Raw genomic sequence first — 15,760 nt, forward strand, 5'->3', positions numbered from 1 at the left:
AGACGCAAAGTTTGGGGAGTAGGTACTTACAGCTCTTAGTTGCTAAAGAGGAGAAAGAGATCGGGAGCGCGAAGCATTATATCTCGTCTCGTTTAGCGTATTTTCGCCTCAGCCTTACCCACGTCACAGCATCAATATTCACTCTCAGCAGCAAGCATATGAACTACAATTGGGCAATGAAGAACTGTCTATACATGTGTATTATCCAAATAATATATACAGCCTTGGCATGAAACTCAACGACCAAGAAGCTGAGAGGCACTGTTTTCGTCCGTGATATTAAAACACGATGATGGAATTCGAACTTCAGCAGAAACCCGCTTTCGCGCTTGTAAGACAAAAAACGCCACGAGGACACCGGGATGGAGTCGCGGAAGGAATCTCAGGTGGCATTACTGGTGATGTGCAGGTAAGATGGTTGATAATGGTGGAAGTTTTAAGAAATACAGAAAACGCGGTCGAGAGATCGGTCCATAAGCGAGCAATATGAATGGCGAGTCTGTAAAGATGAACGGTGAAGTGATATTCTTAGCTCCAAAACTTGCGAGTGAAGGTGAAAAGTGACGCTGGTGAGCGCCCTTGGGAGGACGTCCGCGTCGTGCAGGAGCTAAGCTAGTTGAGTTCCTGGTTGATCGTCCCCGACGTCTTGGAGCTGGAAGGGCAGAAAGTGTCTTTTCGTAATCGTTCACTAGCTCCTTTGCGTTTCCCAAGAGTTCAATTGGGAACCATTCATTGTGAGCCGAGGAGTATCCCTTGTACTTCGCGAGATATTCGATACATCTACCTACAGGGGTTGAGATTAAACCCCCAATGCGGATAGTGAACTCAGACAGAAAATAGCAGTAACCAAGGACTGCCGCGTGATACCGTCAGTGAAGGTGAAGTGATTCCATCATCCGAACTCATCGAGCCGGTAACTTAAGCGAAAAGAGCCTCCGCTCAAAAAATCGCAAAAAAAAAAGAGGCTCTGCAATAATGCAGAAGGTGGGTTCCAAAGATTTTGATTAATAGACAACAACGAAGGGCCTGGAGCGAATCCTAGCTAAACGATCGAGGATCATACAGTCTATAATCTGACTCGAGAGTGGTAATCTCTCATGTGAGTCTTCACCACTGTACACAGTAAGCCAACTAGATAGTTAGTAGATAGGAAATACCTGGCAGAATGAGAAACCCTGAGCCAGATGGCTCGGGCGAAAAAAAAAAACGTTATTTCGCTATATACCAGTCGAAAAATTAAGCGATACCGGCCGGATTCGGAGGAAACTGACTCCGCATCCCCAGCCTTGTCTACACAAATCTACTCGATGCATCGGACTTATACATCTAGCAGAATTATTCTTCAATCGAGTTTCGGACTATACTGAAGTGGAATGTTTGGACAATATTAGATGAAAAATGCTAGGAAACCAAACTTATCGTCTCAATTCCCGACCCATTAGGATGGAATGAGAGTGGTTGAACATCAATGCAAATGCTAATCTCCCAGCAGCAGCACCGCATCAATGCCCCATTCGAGCTGGACCATTCAAGATGGGCTTCCAATTCTCTGAGTATCGCAATTGTCCCCGATCCAAGAGTGTTATTATACGAGGACTCTGGCGCGCGATCGATGATCCATTCCAGCAAGCCCATTCATCAAGCCACATCTCTGTATACTTGACTCAAGGCAACCAAAACAAAAATTGACTTGAACACTCAAGAATCAAAAGTCTCTTCATCAAAAAGCATAGCAAACAACTCCTTTCATCGGCCTCATTCGTCGCTTCCTTCCTCTCTCCTCGAGACTCAATGTTCTCACGCGAGCCCACTTGGGCGCCATGGTCCCTCAAAAAGGATTGGAAATAAGAATCCAATATTCATGGGCAACAACTATGCTGATCTCTGGGCTGTTGGAAATGGGATGAGGAGAGGAAAAGATTTTTGAGATCCAGTGAGGTTGAAATTCCACGGGTGCTTAGTCATCCCCCGTTCCAGCTTTCCGCTCATGGCGACCCACCACAAGGAAGGAGCATCACAAACTGGGACTTGCTACCTTGGCTGCTATTGCACTAATCTATCTGATTCCCGATGTTTGCCCGTTATCTTGAGTTGTTCTTTCTTGAGATTATTGAGTTACTACAATACTAATATTTGTACAGGAGCAGCAGGAATGTAGATTTTCATTCCCCAATGAAAGATTACCTTGTCAAAGAAGGGAGGAATGTACTTCTATGATGAGCTGTGTAAGTTGGATTATTTCCTATTCTAATTTATTCAACTTCATCTTCAACTAGCACTTTCAATTCCTAACTGAGCACTCACACTCTTCCTCCCTAAATCGCGATTCGCAACCCCCTTCAACCCTCTCCTCGATATGCCTCTCCAACCCCTTTTCCTCTTCTTTCCACTCTTCTTGGCCGTCCTCGCATCCCACACACTCCAACCACATAAATTCCCCACCTTCCCACCTGCCCAAGTCTCCGCCCTCTCAGGACGTATGATGGCGAAGCCAGGCCGGATATCCCAGCTGCAACTCGCATTGAACAACGAAGTCTGTGTTTGTGAGAAGGGGTTGAGATGCTGTGGGAGCTTCTGTGAGTGCGACTTGGAGTGCGGAGGGGAGGTGGGGGAGTGGGAGTGCTTGCTGTGATAGAGGAGCGAGAAAGCTTATCGGAGGCGAAGGGAAAGGGGACCTGGAAACAGAACACGGAAAGAGGAGAAGGGAACTATCTAGGGTCGGTGGCATTGCAGCCTAGTGCACTTGGCGCATTAGCGAAGATGTGATGTACCATGATTGTGAGGTCCGAAGGACGAAAAACTTATTCAGAATGCGAGTACACCAAGAACAAGTATCTTGTGTCTGTTCGTCGCAGATATCTTTCTGTCGCCGAAATCCCAGATCGATTGCTTCTTTCGGCAGACCATCCTTCTCTGCCTCAATCATCATCAATGGGAATGCTGTTTGGAGCGACAGCAACAGCAGGCGCCGCCGGTTTCTTCGCCTGTAGCAGTCTGCCTGTCAATCCGTACAGTACACAGGAAGATGGAGCTATACCAACTGAATGCAGATCTGTTGGGTGACGTGTGGGGGTGGTGACGCCACCAGGGAAGGAACCGGCTAGCCAGTTAGTCAGCCGAAGCCATTTAGGGCTTCGAGCTTAGATAGAAAGAGAGATGTCTTTTGCCTCCGTTTGCTTCTTCTTATATCTGGTAGTAATGCGAGAATAAATTGTATCCAATAATTTAACAAGATCCAAGGACCTTCCTACTCCAATTTTCCGCACTACCAACTGCTTCTGCTATACGTATATTTTCGTTAAGGCCGCCATCCAGCCGGAGTTATCGGTTAAACCCCACCATACTTCACTTCTCTCCGACTATATACTTCTTCTCCCATCGAAAACCCTCCGATCCGCTTGAATATATACCCTCTGCCGACACTTGCCTTCGGTTACTAGCCCCTTTATACCAAAGAAGCAGGGAAAGAACAGATCCAGAGGACTAGACAGGCGGTTTATTAAGAAACAAGCCAAGAAAACCAAATCCATTAACGTCCGTCCCTGCGTCCCGAGACGCACCCTGTCACGAGACGAATCTATAGTTTTGCAATTACAAATTTTTTCTTAGTAAGTCTATAAAGTTGTCATTACAGCAGAACCTCGCTATAGCGATCCCTGATATAGCGATATCCTTAGTAATACGATACGGCCGTAGGGTCCCGTACTTTTTTTAGCCTTAGGCTTACGATATCCTTGGCATTACGATTATCGTAAGGTTTTTCGGTCCCAATCCTTAATTTTTGGTGGTATATTGTTCTACTTTAGCCTGAAAATGGATTAATTTATTAATACTCCAGGGCCCTCCGGTATCTCTTAGGCTCTCAATCTCACCGAATTATAGTCCCTTGATCTTACCTCTGGTTCTCTAGCCCCTGAATAGCCCAAAAAAAAGACGAAGAGGCATGACAGAAGCTGATTGCCGAGTACTACGGAGGTATAAGTAATCCTATCCTAAAGCTATATATACTAATCTTACCAAGTGGTTCCAGGACGAGTTTTACTATAAAATTAACTAATCTACTATTTCCTTTAGCCTCAGTACTCAGTGCAATTACCTTAATACTAATATATGAAAAGATATAAGTTTTATAGGTTAATATTCGAGCTAATCTAATTGGCCTGATCTTGAATTAGTACTCTTTAAATGGTAGTAGAAGATATAGTAGTAAAAAGCGATAATTACGGGCGATATTCTCAAGCAAAAGATATACAAAATCTGGTACCTTCTCTTCCAATATTATAAGTAACTAGAGCCTAAATAGTTTAATAGGTAATTAACTAACTTTAAGAATTGCTTCCATATTAAAGAATATATTTACTATAATAAAGGCGGTATGGCAGATATTGAAAGTGCTGGGCAAGCTCTGGAATCTTGAGTATGTTATGAAGCTTAATGAATTCTATCTAGCGAGAAGTTACTATCTGAGTAAGGCTAAGCAAGAACATGATTCCCTAGTAACCTCCCCGCAACTGAAAAAAGCCAGCGCCTATACTAGATTACTGAAATCCGCATATCAGAATTTAGTACTAAGATATATAAAAGAATCCGCATATTAGGATTCATTAAGGATATTAAATTCCTGCCTTTTTGGAAGGGATATTAGATTCCCGTATAAGAAAAAAGAAAAGGAAAAGGAAAACAGCCTAGTAATTCCGATATTTATTTCATGCCTGCTAATATAATACTCTCGATCTGACCCCAAATTACGTTATTATTATCGGGTAGAAAGGGAATAATAAGACTAATTTCTCCTCTTATAGCTACCTGACCTCGAAATACTTTATCTTTTACCCAGCTCGTATACTAATTACCCTCGTAATATATTATTTGGAAACTCGAATTCGGTACTCGATTCTTCCAAAGTTTAGCAAGTGAAATATACTAGTTCTGAGATTCGGAATCGGTAGCTTAATTATGGGATTCGGCGGTTTGATTATAGGATTCGGCGGTTTGAGATTTGGTAAGTTGAGATTCGGTAGCTTGATTCTATTTAGAAGAATCCAGCTTATAATAATCTTGGTTAGAGTCCTAATTATTATTAATTATAATAGGATTCTATTTGAATATTAGTATCGGGATTTCCTATTCAAGGACTAGGCGGCCTTTTATATTCGCTCCAGATTCCTATATTAAATATTAGGTATTTTAGTACTTAATTATTTGCTTATTAGAACTGTCTTTCTTATAAGAACTTATTATATATATAAGTAGAATTAGTAAAAGAACTTGTATTTCGGAAATCAGAAATATTAAAACTTCTTTTTCTATAGCTTTCCATTTATATTTTCTATTCCGGGAACTAAGAAATCTTGTTTTAAGAATACTATTTTCTTGATATATTTCATAATTAAAGCTCTTTTTACTTATAATTCTTTCTGGTTTCTAGATAAGATCAGAATTATCCAGGATTTCTTCCTTATCTAATTCTAATTTAATTAGTATTAGGCCTTTAGGTTTCGGTCCTAATATAATAATAGCTTTTAGTAAACTAGAATTATTTTATTAACTTTTTATTTATTAGCTAAGTGGCCTTTTAGGTTTTCTTTATCTAGCTATATTATATATTAAGAACTTTAGTATTAAACTAGCTGCTTTACTTAACTATTTTTTAGGTAATAGTATTATATATATTCTAATAAGATATTTAAATAAGTTTTTTCAAATTCCCGGAATACTAATATTTCTCCTAAAATTATTATTTAATTATATCTTTTTTTAACTAAAATTAAGAAATCTTATTTTAAACTAGCTTTATTTTCGGTATATTTTATAGCTATAGCCTATTTTACCTGAAATTCTTTCCGGTTTCTAGACTATAAGAAAATTTTCTAGGATTTCTTTATTTTTTAAATTTTTTTAAAATTAAACTAATTTTGATTTTACTTTACTAATAATTTCGGAAGCTTTAGTTTAATAGCTCTTTATAATATATTTTACTATTAAAAATCGAGCTTTTATTAGTATAAGTTTATTAGATTTCTATATATCTTATAGTATTTCTTTAAATTTACTAGAAATAGTAAATCTAATTCTTTTTTATTAAGGAAATTTACTAAACTATTATTAAAATTAATTAAATTTTCTATATTTAGAGTTCCGGAACTATAATAGCTATAAAATAGGGAATTTCATATAGTTAATTTCGCCGATTTCTTGCCTTTTAAATCCGTAATTAAAGCTAGGAAAATAGCTTTTTATTTTTATTATTTTTAGTTATTATTATTCTAATCCGAATTAAATTCAGGTTTAGATTCAGAATTTATATTATTATTTATAGAAATAGGCTTACTATTCTTGGCTATAGTATTATTAAAATTATTAAGTTTTAATATTACTTTCTTTAATACTATTATAAATCTATTAATAATAGTAATTCTATTACTTATTTAATTTTCTTTAAATTTTATAGAAATCTTTATTATATTTATAATAAATTATTTAATATAATTCTTAATTTCGGAAATTCTTTATTTAGCTATTTTCTGGAATCTTTTTATTAAAATCCGATTTATCTTTTCTAAAATATTAGATTTTTATATTAAGTTCTAGAACTTACCTATAATTTACTAAATCTTTTTCTAAAGCTTTATATTTTTGGCCTTAATAATAATAGAAATCTTCTTAGAAAATAGATTAATTTCCAGAGACTATTTTATTATTAGAATAATTAATAATATTAGAGAAATAATTACTTTTATTTTTGCTTTTTTAGGATTTAGAATTCTACTTATTTCTTTTTCTTTTTCTTTTATAAATATATAATTTTTAAGAAACTAGATACTAATTTTATTTTCCTAGTTTAATAAGTTTTCATATATTATTATATCTTAAATTATAAGAAATAATTTATTAGAGCCTAAAAAAAATAGCTAATATTTTCTTATATTTTAAAAAGTTTTCTTTTAATAGTAAATATAAATACGAAATTAGCTATAGTTTTTTAGCTAATTTTTCTGCTTTTAATTACTAATATTTCGATTTTAGTAATATAGTTTAATTATTATAAATTTATTTATTTTAGATTAGGATAAAATATTTATTTATTATTAATTTTAAATAATAATTTCTAGTTAGATTTCTCGGGTTCTAGATTAAAAATTAAAACCTATTAAATATTATTTTATTATATTTTATTTATATATTTCTTATATCCCGATTTGCTTTAGTATAATTCTAGTATATATTTTAATTTAAAATTTGCCTTTATAAATTTTAAATATATATTTAGACCTATTTCTTTTATTATTAGCTAATTTCTTAAAGGTTTATTAGGGCTTTTAATAGAGTTCTCAGGCGGTTTAGGCTCCGGATTCTAAGAAGGCCTAAATATAATAATATTAGAATTCTAAAATAGTTCAGGTATAATAATATTAGAATTCTGAAATAGTTTAGATATAGTAATACTACTATCTAAAACTATAATAATTAAAACTAAAATTAGAATAATCGGATTATAATCTGGTTTCTAACTAAGAGAAATAAATAAAATACTAGAATTCCTAGAAAAAGATTTCAGATATAATAATTAATAATTAATATTAAAATTAAAGTTATTATTAATATTATTAAATAAATATAAAAGAATAAAATATAGAAGTTTTAAAAGTAATAATAGCTAAATATATCTAAAATAATATTTATTTACTTATATTAGTTATAATTTATTTTTATATATAAATATTATATTTTTATAAATAATTATAATAATAAAGAACTAGAATATAATATAATTAGAATTTCTATAATTTTCCTTTTTTATAAATTCTTTTTCTCTTAATATAATTTCCTTATATAGCTTATTACTTTATTTCGAATTCTATAATAGCTTCTTTAATATTTTAAAGCTTTATAAATAAAAACTATTAGTTATTTTTAAAACTATATTTTTTCTAGTAAATAAAATATTAAATATATTTTATAGAATTAGTTTATTTATTAATAATCTTTTTAATTTCCTATAATTTCTAATATTTAATATTTCTTTTAATATATATTAAATTCGGTTATTTAGGCCGAGGTTAATTAAAAGAATTCTTCTTTTTTAAAATAGACTTAAAATATATAATAGAGAAAATATTATAAATCTTCTAATATTTAAGAATATTTAGATAATATATAAGCTTACTATATTACTAGATAACTAAAAAGAGCCTATAGTACTATTAAGAAATCTTTTTACTTTTTATTACCGGAAGCTTATAGCCCTTATATAACCAAATATATACTTTATTTCCGGTATTAAAAAAAAGAGATTTTCTAGATTTATTATATTATATTTTTACTAATATTTATTCTATAATAATAATATTAGAAATCTGAATCTAATATTCCGGAATTTCTATAAACTTTTTAAATAAATTAGAATTAAATAAATTAACTATATTATTTACTATAAATTTATATAGGGCTTTATTAGTAGCTTTTCTAATAATAATAGAAAAGGTATTATTTAGTATAAATTATAAAAACGAAAGATATTTTAATTAATTCTTTTTATTTTTTAAATAAAAAAAATATCTTAATAAGATTTTAATAATCTAGTTAGTATTTTTATTCTAGCTATTTATTTATAAATAATAGGCTATTAAAAATAAAAGCTTTATACCAAATTCCTTAAATATTTCCTTTTATATTTCTAATAGGAACTATTAATTTACTAGTAATATATAATACCGTTATATAGATATAGAAGTACTATTTATATAAGGTTAGTAAAGTTATTATTTAGAAATAAGAATTATAGTATTATAATATTAATATATAATCCCTAAATCTACTAAGCCTAAAGGGGTCTAGTCTACTAGTTAAGTTACTAATAAGATATAAAGTTATATAACTATATCCCGTATCCTATATCCCGTATCTTATATCCTATTATCTATATCCCATTGCCTATATCCCGTATCCCATAACTATATACGTGACTTCTAATAGAATAGCTATACTAATACTAGAAACTCTCTAAAAACGCAAAAAATAGTATCTTCCTTTAATTATATATAAATTCCCTAATCCGGCCTAGTACTAGATACTTAGATATTAGATATCCAGATACCAGATACCCAGATACCAGATACTAAGGGAATCTTTATATATATTCTCTTATTTATATATCTATTTTCTACTCTATTCGTATTTAACCTATTCCTTTATATCTAACTATATGGTATTTATATTAATAAGGTACTTGAGGGCATTTAATGGCTTTAATTTTGTTATAAAATCGGCAGGATTTAATTCTCCCTTAATCTATTTAACTTCCGTAATCTCTTATTATTTATATATCTAGTAAAGATATATTATATTAATTATTAGGCATTTCTCTTAAGTAATACCTAATTTAATAAGGCATTTATATAATAACTTCAAATCCGTATAAATAACTAGTAGTAGTTCTATTTCTAGTATTTTATTAATTATAGATTTAACTAAAGTACCTATATTAAAACCATAAGCCATATTATAGAGTTCTAAAGCTAGAATACTTCTAGTAACTCTCTTATATTTAGTAGAGGACTAGTAAATAATATTAGTATATCTAGTTCTATTTACTAGAACTAGAATATATTTGATTTAGGAAAAGAAATCTCTATTATTTGCAAATAAAGTATTTATAAAAACAATTAAATATAAGAACTCTTTTACTAGCTTTATAAATCTTAGTCCTCTAGTAATATTCTCAATTTACTATTAAATATACTTATTAAGTACCTTTATATTAGTTTCCGAAGGTTTAATAGCTTAAGTAATAGTTAATAGATTATATAAAGCTTCTGGTTAATAGACTAATATAATATATATTTCTCTTATATATTAGGTAATATATTAGTTCTTAATAAAGAGATTTTAATAAATAGTACCCTTATTACTTATAGTAATAGTATTCTTTATAGAAACGGTTTAGAGATTCTTATATTAATATTTCTATATAAGAGTAATTCTAATAGTATTTATATAAATAATATTTCTATTAAATTTGAGATTATAATTAAAAGTAAGGAATTTATATTCCTTAGCTAAAAACTTAGCTTTATAAAGCTTTAGTTACTTTGCCTTTACAAAATTATTAGTTCCGATAAATAAGATATTATTAGTTTAAAGGCTAATAATTCCAAAGAATTACTTATTATAAAGTAGATAAGAGTTATAAATTAACTATTCTATAAAGAGCTTATTAATATAATAGAAATAATAAGTCTTAAACTAGTAGTTCCTAGCTTCCGGTATATTATATAGTAGTTTTATAACTTTTAGAATAGAATCGTTTTTTAGATTTAGCTCTCTAGTAAGCTTATAGGATAAGTTAATATAGAAATTATAATTAAGTAAGGTTATTAATTAGATATAAGCTTATGAGATATTATATAAATATAATTCTATAATATCTATTATTATAGTAGTAATACTAAGAATAATTCTTTAGCTAATATATTAGATAATAAATAATTATATTAATATTATATATTTCTTACTATTATTATAAGCTTAGATAACTAGTCTTAATTTCTTAAGCTTTTTTTCTATACTCTTATTCTTAATCTCGTTAATAAACCAGGAGTTAAAGATATATATTTCCTTTAGTACCTGAAATCTGGAAGTAACCTTAAATATATCCTTTTCTAGAAGGCTAGTAACTTTAACTTAATAGAAATCCTTATATAGTTTATTATCTTATAGAAATACTATAATATCCGGGATCTTATAAGAATATTCTTTATTATATTTTAGTAAAATAGTAAGAATAATACGAGAAATCATATCTATATTACTTTTGGCCTTATTATTAGGTTCGGAAACAGGTTTAGGTTTGGGGCTATTAGTAATAACCTTAATATTCCCTATATAAAAAGGCTTTATAAAGGTTAAATAGAAAGCAGTATTACTATATAGTAGAGCTAGTATATAGTTCTCTCTATTAATAGCTACTAGCTTATATAGTTTATTCTAACTATTAGATTAACTAGTATTTCTTTTATATTAAATAAGAATATTTAAATTCAGAAATAGTTTATAAATATTAGTAATACTAGAATTATTTCGGGTATTTAAAGTATTTATAATTTAATATCTAGCTTAAAGCTTCTGAATTTCTACTATTACCTTCTTAAATACCGCTAATTACTATAATATAATAAATAATAGGGTATTATATTTAGTTATTTGAGATAAAGTACTATAAACTAAAAGAATTAGAATAATACTATTAGGTCTTATAGAATTATTAATAGCCTTAAAAGCTATTTAAAATATAGTATCCTTATTAATTCCGTTAACTTTGGCTATAATAATAAAATAAATATATTAGATCGGGTTATAATAGTATTCTATAATTCCGATAAAGTTATAAGCTTTTATGGAAATAATCTTAATCTTAGTTCCTATAGTATTTATAAGCTAAGCAAATTCCTTACTAATAAACTACTTTCCGATATCTGCTATAATCTAATTAGGAGAACCTAAATAATTATTAATCTAGTACTATTTAAATATATCCCAGATATATATTATATTAATATTCTAAAGCTATTAGCCGGCTTAATATCAAGTGCCTTTATTAATAATATAAAGTATAGGCTTACTAGAAATATGGAAAATATTAATAATAATAAAATAAATAAAGCTAATATTATCTTTTAGGTTAAACTTGAATTATTCAGGTAATTAGTTATATTTCTATATTACTTATAGTATTTTATAAGATACTTAAGGGCTTTTATATTAATATTATAGCCTATTTATTCTAATATGTTTTAGAGCTTACTAATAAATAAATAACTAAAATAATAATATAAATATTATAATTCGATCTTTATAAGAAAGCAGAAATTATAAGTAAAGAATTCGGAAATAAAGCCTTATAGTATAGTATTCTAAAGCAAGAAAGAGTATTCGAAATATTATATTATAAATATATATTTTCTAGTAAAAGTAATAAGATAATTAGTAAGATTATTAAAGTAGATCCCTAGCTTATCTATATTAGCTAAGCTAAGCAAAAATAGAGTTTTTAAAGATATAATATGGAATTATACTTACCTAATTAGTATACTTATTATTATAGATCTAATAAAAGATATAAATCTAATACTAAACTAGATATTAACTTAATCTTTAATAGTTTTATTAAGTTTAATACTATTATTAGTTTACTAGAAAGCTTGGAATTAGTTAGAACTAGTAATTAAATATCTAGAGACTTCGGTATTAATTATAACTTTATAAAAATAGTAAATATTATATCTTAATATATTATTAATTATAAAAATCTAAGTATTTTCTATTAAGAATTTAATAGGTTCTAAGGTATAGTTTTTATCTATTATCTAATATATAAGAGAAAAGGAAATAAGGTTATTTATAAGAATATTAGCTATAGTTATTAGTAGAATAGGAGTAATAGGAATAGCTAAAAAGCTCTTAACTAAAATAAAATAGGAATCTGGATAGTATTTCTCTTTTTTATTTATTTCTACTAATAAAGCTTTAAAAGTATTATTTACTAGTTTGTCCTTATTATCCTTATTATTCTCTTTAGCTTTGGCTTTAGTAATATACTATATATAAGTACTATTAAAGTATTTATTAAAGTTACAAGTATTTCGGAATCTAAATTAATAAATATTTCTATTTCTAAATTAAGTTTTCTTAGCCTTTTATTTCTCTAATATATATTTCTATAAATAGTATTTGGGTTTCTTATATATAAAATATAACTTTAGAATATAATTATTATAATTATAGGACTTGAAATAGTTATTACAGGTTCCGAAGTTATAGCTAGGTCTGTATTAATAATTTCCAGAGAGATAATAGTTTAAAGAGTTCTAAGAATAGTATTATTAATTAATAAAGAAGGTTTTGAAATTAGTTTATTATTTACTCTTATATATAGTAATAAATAACTAGAGCTTATTAATAAGCTAGCCGAGATTTATAAGAGGGTCTAAAATTATATATCTATATACCCGGAAGCCTTAATAAGAAGTAATAATCTTATTATAAAGGAATTCGGTATTTTATAAGTTAGGTATAAGATTATACTATAATTAATATAGTTTATTAATTAGTAGTTAAATAGTTTCAAATATTATTTTTTCCGGAAATTTAGCTATTATAAAAGCTAATATAATAATATTTTACTTATCTAAATTTCGATATTTAAATCTAAGGCTTTTAAAAAAGCTATAAATATTAATATAAGCCTCTTTATATATATATTAAGAAAGCTAGTTATTATAGAAATAGTCTTAAGCTAGTTCCTTTAGTATAATAGGAAAAGCTCGTATTAGTACCTTTTATAGAAGTTCTATATATTAGTAAATATTAAGAAAAATAGTAAGTTTATAATTAAAATTACTATTAGATCTATTATACTTTTACTTTTTAGTATAAATCTTAGTAACTTCCCTAATAAGTCTTATAATTAAAGAGAATTAGGGATTATTTAGATATAGTTATAGTAATAGTAATAATAGTATATTATTTATTTTTAGAGCTTTTATACTAGTATATAACTCTAGTAAAGATATAAAATATAATAATAAAAGAAATAGTAAATAAAGTAATAATAATATAGAAATATTAAAAATAATAGATTCTAGATACTTGTTTTTTATAAGAGTAATAAAGCCTAATAAGATTAGTTCCTTAATAAAATCTAATCTAGCTATTAATATATTCTTATTTAATTATATATATTATTTATTTTTCTTTATAATAGTATATAGGGTATTTATAATAATATTAGTACTATTATTCTATTATATAAATATACTACTATATTAAAGGGTCTTATATAAGTATAATATCTCCGGAAGTTCAAATTTATTAAAGTTCCCTTAATAAATAAAGTCCTTAAAATTATATCTAAATAGTTCCCAAAAGTTATTATTAATTATTTTATAAAAAATATATTAAAATAGTTTAGTATTCAAGAATTTAGTTATCTTATTTATCTTAGTAAAGTTCAGATTAATCCTATATCTTTACTTTCTTACTAATTCCTTAAAATTATTATTATTTATAAAATAATTAAATTAGATAAATCTAATAAAGAAATTATTTATTATAATATATTTTACTATTATATATTTTATAAGCTTATATCTAGTTTAAGGTATAATAGTTTATAAAATAGATAATTTATAATAAGTATTATATTTAAAATAAATTTTTTATCTATAATAAGAAATTTAGGAAGTAAAATTTAAGAAGTGAAATATTAAGATTCCGGAAGAACTTAATAGTTCTAAAACTCAAGAGCTTCAGGAATTTAAAAGAAAATAGTTTTTAAAAGAATTTTATAAGAATTAAATAAGAATAGAATAGGATAATTAAATAGCTAATCGTTTTAATACTTAATAAGATTAAATACCCTTTCTATTTATATAACTAAATTATAGATAATAGAACTAATAAATATTTCCCTTTTTAATATAATATAATTAGGCCTTAGTAAAATTAAGTATCTTTCCTATTTATATAACTGAATTATAAGTAATAGAATTAATAGTTATTTTCTCTTTAACTAGAATAATAGCTTTATTCCTAAATAATTAAATCTTAGGTAAATATAGCTTAATTCTTTCTAATTTATATATATAAATAGATCTTATTCTAATCTAAATATAAACTAATTAGTATTAGTTTACTAGTAATATATAATATTATTATATAGGTATAAAAGTACTATTTATATAAGATTAGTAAAGTTATTATTTAGAAATAAGAATTATAGTATTATAGTATTAATATATAATTCCTAAATCTACTAAGCCTAAAAGAGTCTAGTTTACTAGTTGAATTACTAATAGAATATAAGATTATATAATTATATCTTATATTTTATATTCTATATTTTATATTCTATTATTTATATTTTATTACTTATATCTTATATCCTATAACTATATATATAACTCTTAATAAAATAGCTATACTAATACTAGAAACTCTCTAAAAATACAAAAAATAATATCTCTTTCTAATTATATATAAATTCCCTAATCCGGCCTAGTATTAGATATTTAGATACTAGATACCTAGATACTAGATACCTAGATACTAGATACTAAGGGAATCTCTATATATATTCTCTTATTTATATATTTATTTCTTATTTTATTTATATTTAACTTATTTCTTTATATTTAATTATATAGTATTTATATTAATAAGGTACTTAAAGGTATTTAATAGCTTTAATTTCGTTATAGAATTAGTAGGATTTAATTCTCTCTTAATTTACTTAACTTCTATAATCTCTTATTATTTATATATTTAATAGAAATATATTATATTAATTATTAGATATTTCTCTTAAGTAATATTTAATTTAATAAGATATTTATATAATAACTTTGAATTTATATAAATAACTAGTAATAGTTCTATTTCTAGTATTTTATTAATTATAGATTTAACTAAAGTACTTATATTAAAACCGTAAACTATACTATAAAGTTCCGAAGCTAGAATATTTCTAGTAACTTTCTTATATTTAATAAAGAACTAGTAAATAATATTAGTATATCTAGTTCTATTTACTAGAACTAGAATATATCTAATTTAAGAAAAGAGATTTCTATTATTTATAATAAAGTATTTATAAAAATAATTAAATATAAGAACTCTTTTACTAGCTTTATAAATCTTAGTTCTCTAGTAATATTCTTAATTTACTATTAAATATACTTATTAAGTACCTTTATATTAGTTT

At 26.7% G+C, this 15,760-nt stretch overlaps 1 protein-coding gene across 1 annotated transcript; it reads left to right on the forward strand.

Moving 5' to 3' along the window:
- Positions 1-2,217: 2,217 nt before the first annotated feature.
- On the forward strand, positions 2,218-3,030 carry K444DRAFT_621320 (uncharacterized protein). Its single transcript, XM_024881881.1, has one exon. It carries the CDS (start codon positions 2,357-2,359, stop codon positions 2,630-2,632), a length of 276 nt encoding a protein of 91 aa, XP_024729076.1. The 5' UTR covers positions 2,218-2,356; the 3' UTR covers positions 2,633-3,030.
- The last annotated feature ends 12,730 nt before the right edge of the window (positions 3,031-15,760 follow it).

This window comes from Hyaloscypha bicolor (assembly GCF_002865645.1).
Source record: "Hyaloscypha bicolor E unplaced genomic scaffold K444scaffold_182, whole genome shotgun sequence".
NCBI lineage: Eukaryota > Fungi > Ascomycota > Leotiomycetes > Helotiales > Hyaloscyphaceae > Hyaloscypha > Hyaloscypha bicolor.

Bases quoted from the DNA above. Each gene is read 5' to 3' on its own strand.
- K444DRAFT_621320 (XM_024881881.1), top strand. From the start codon at position 2,357: ATGCCTCTCCAACCCCTTTTCCTCTTCTTTCCACTCTTCTTGGCCGTC.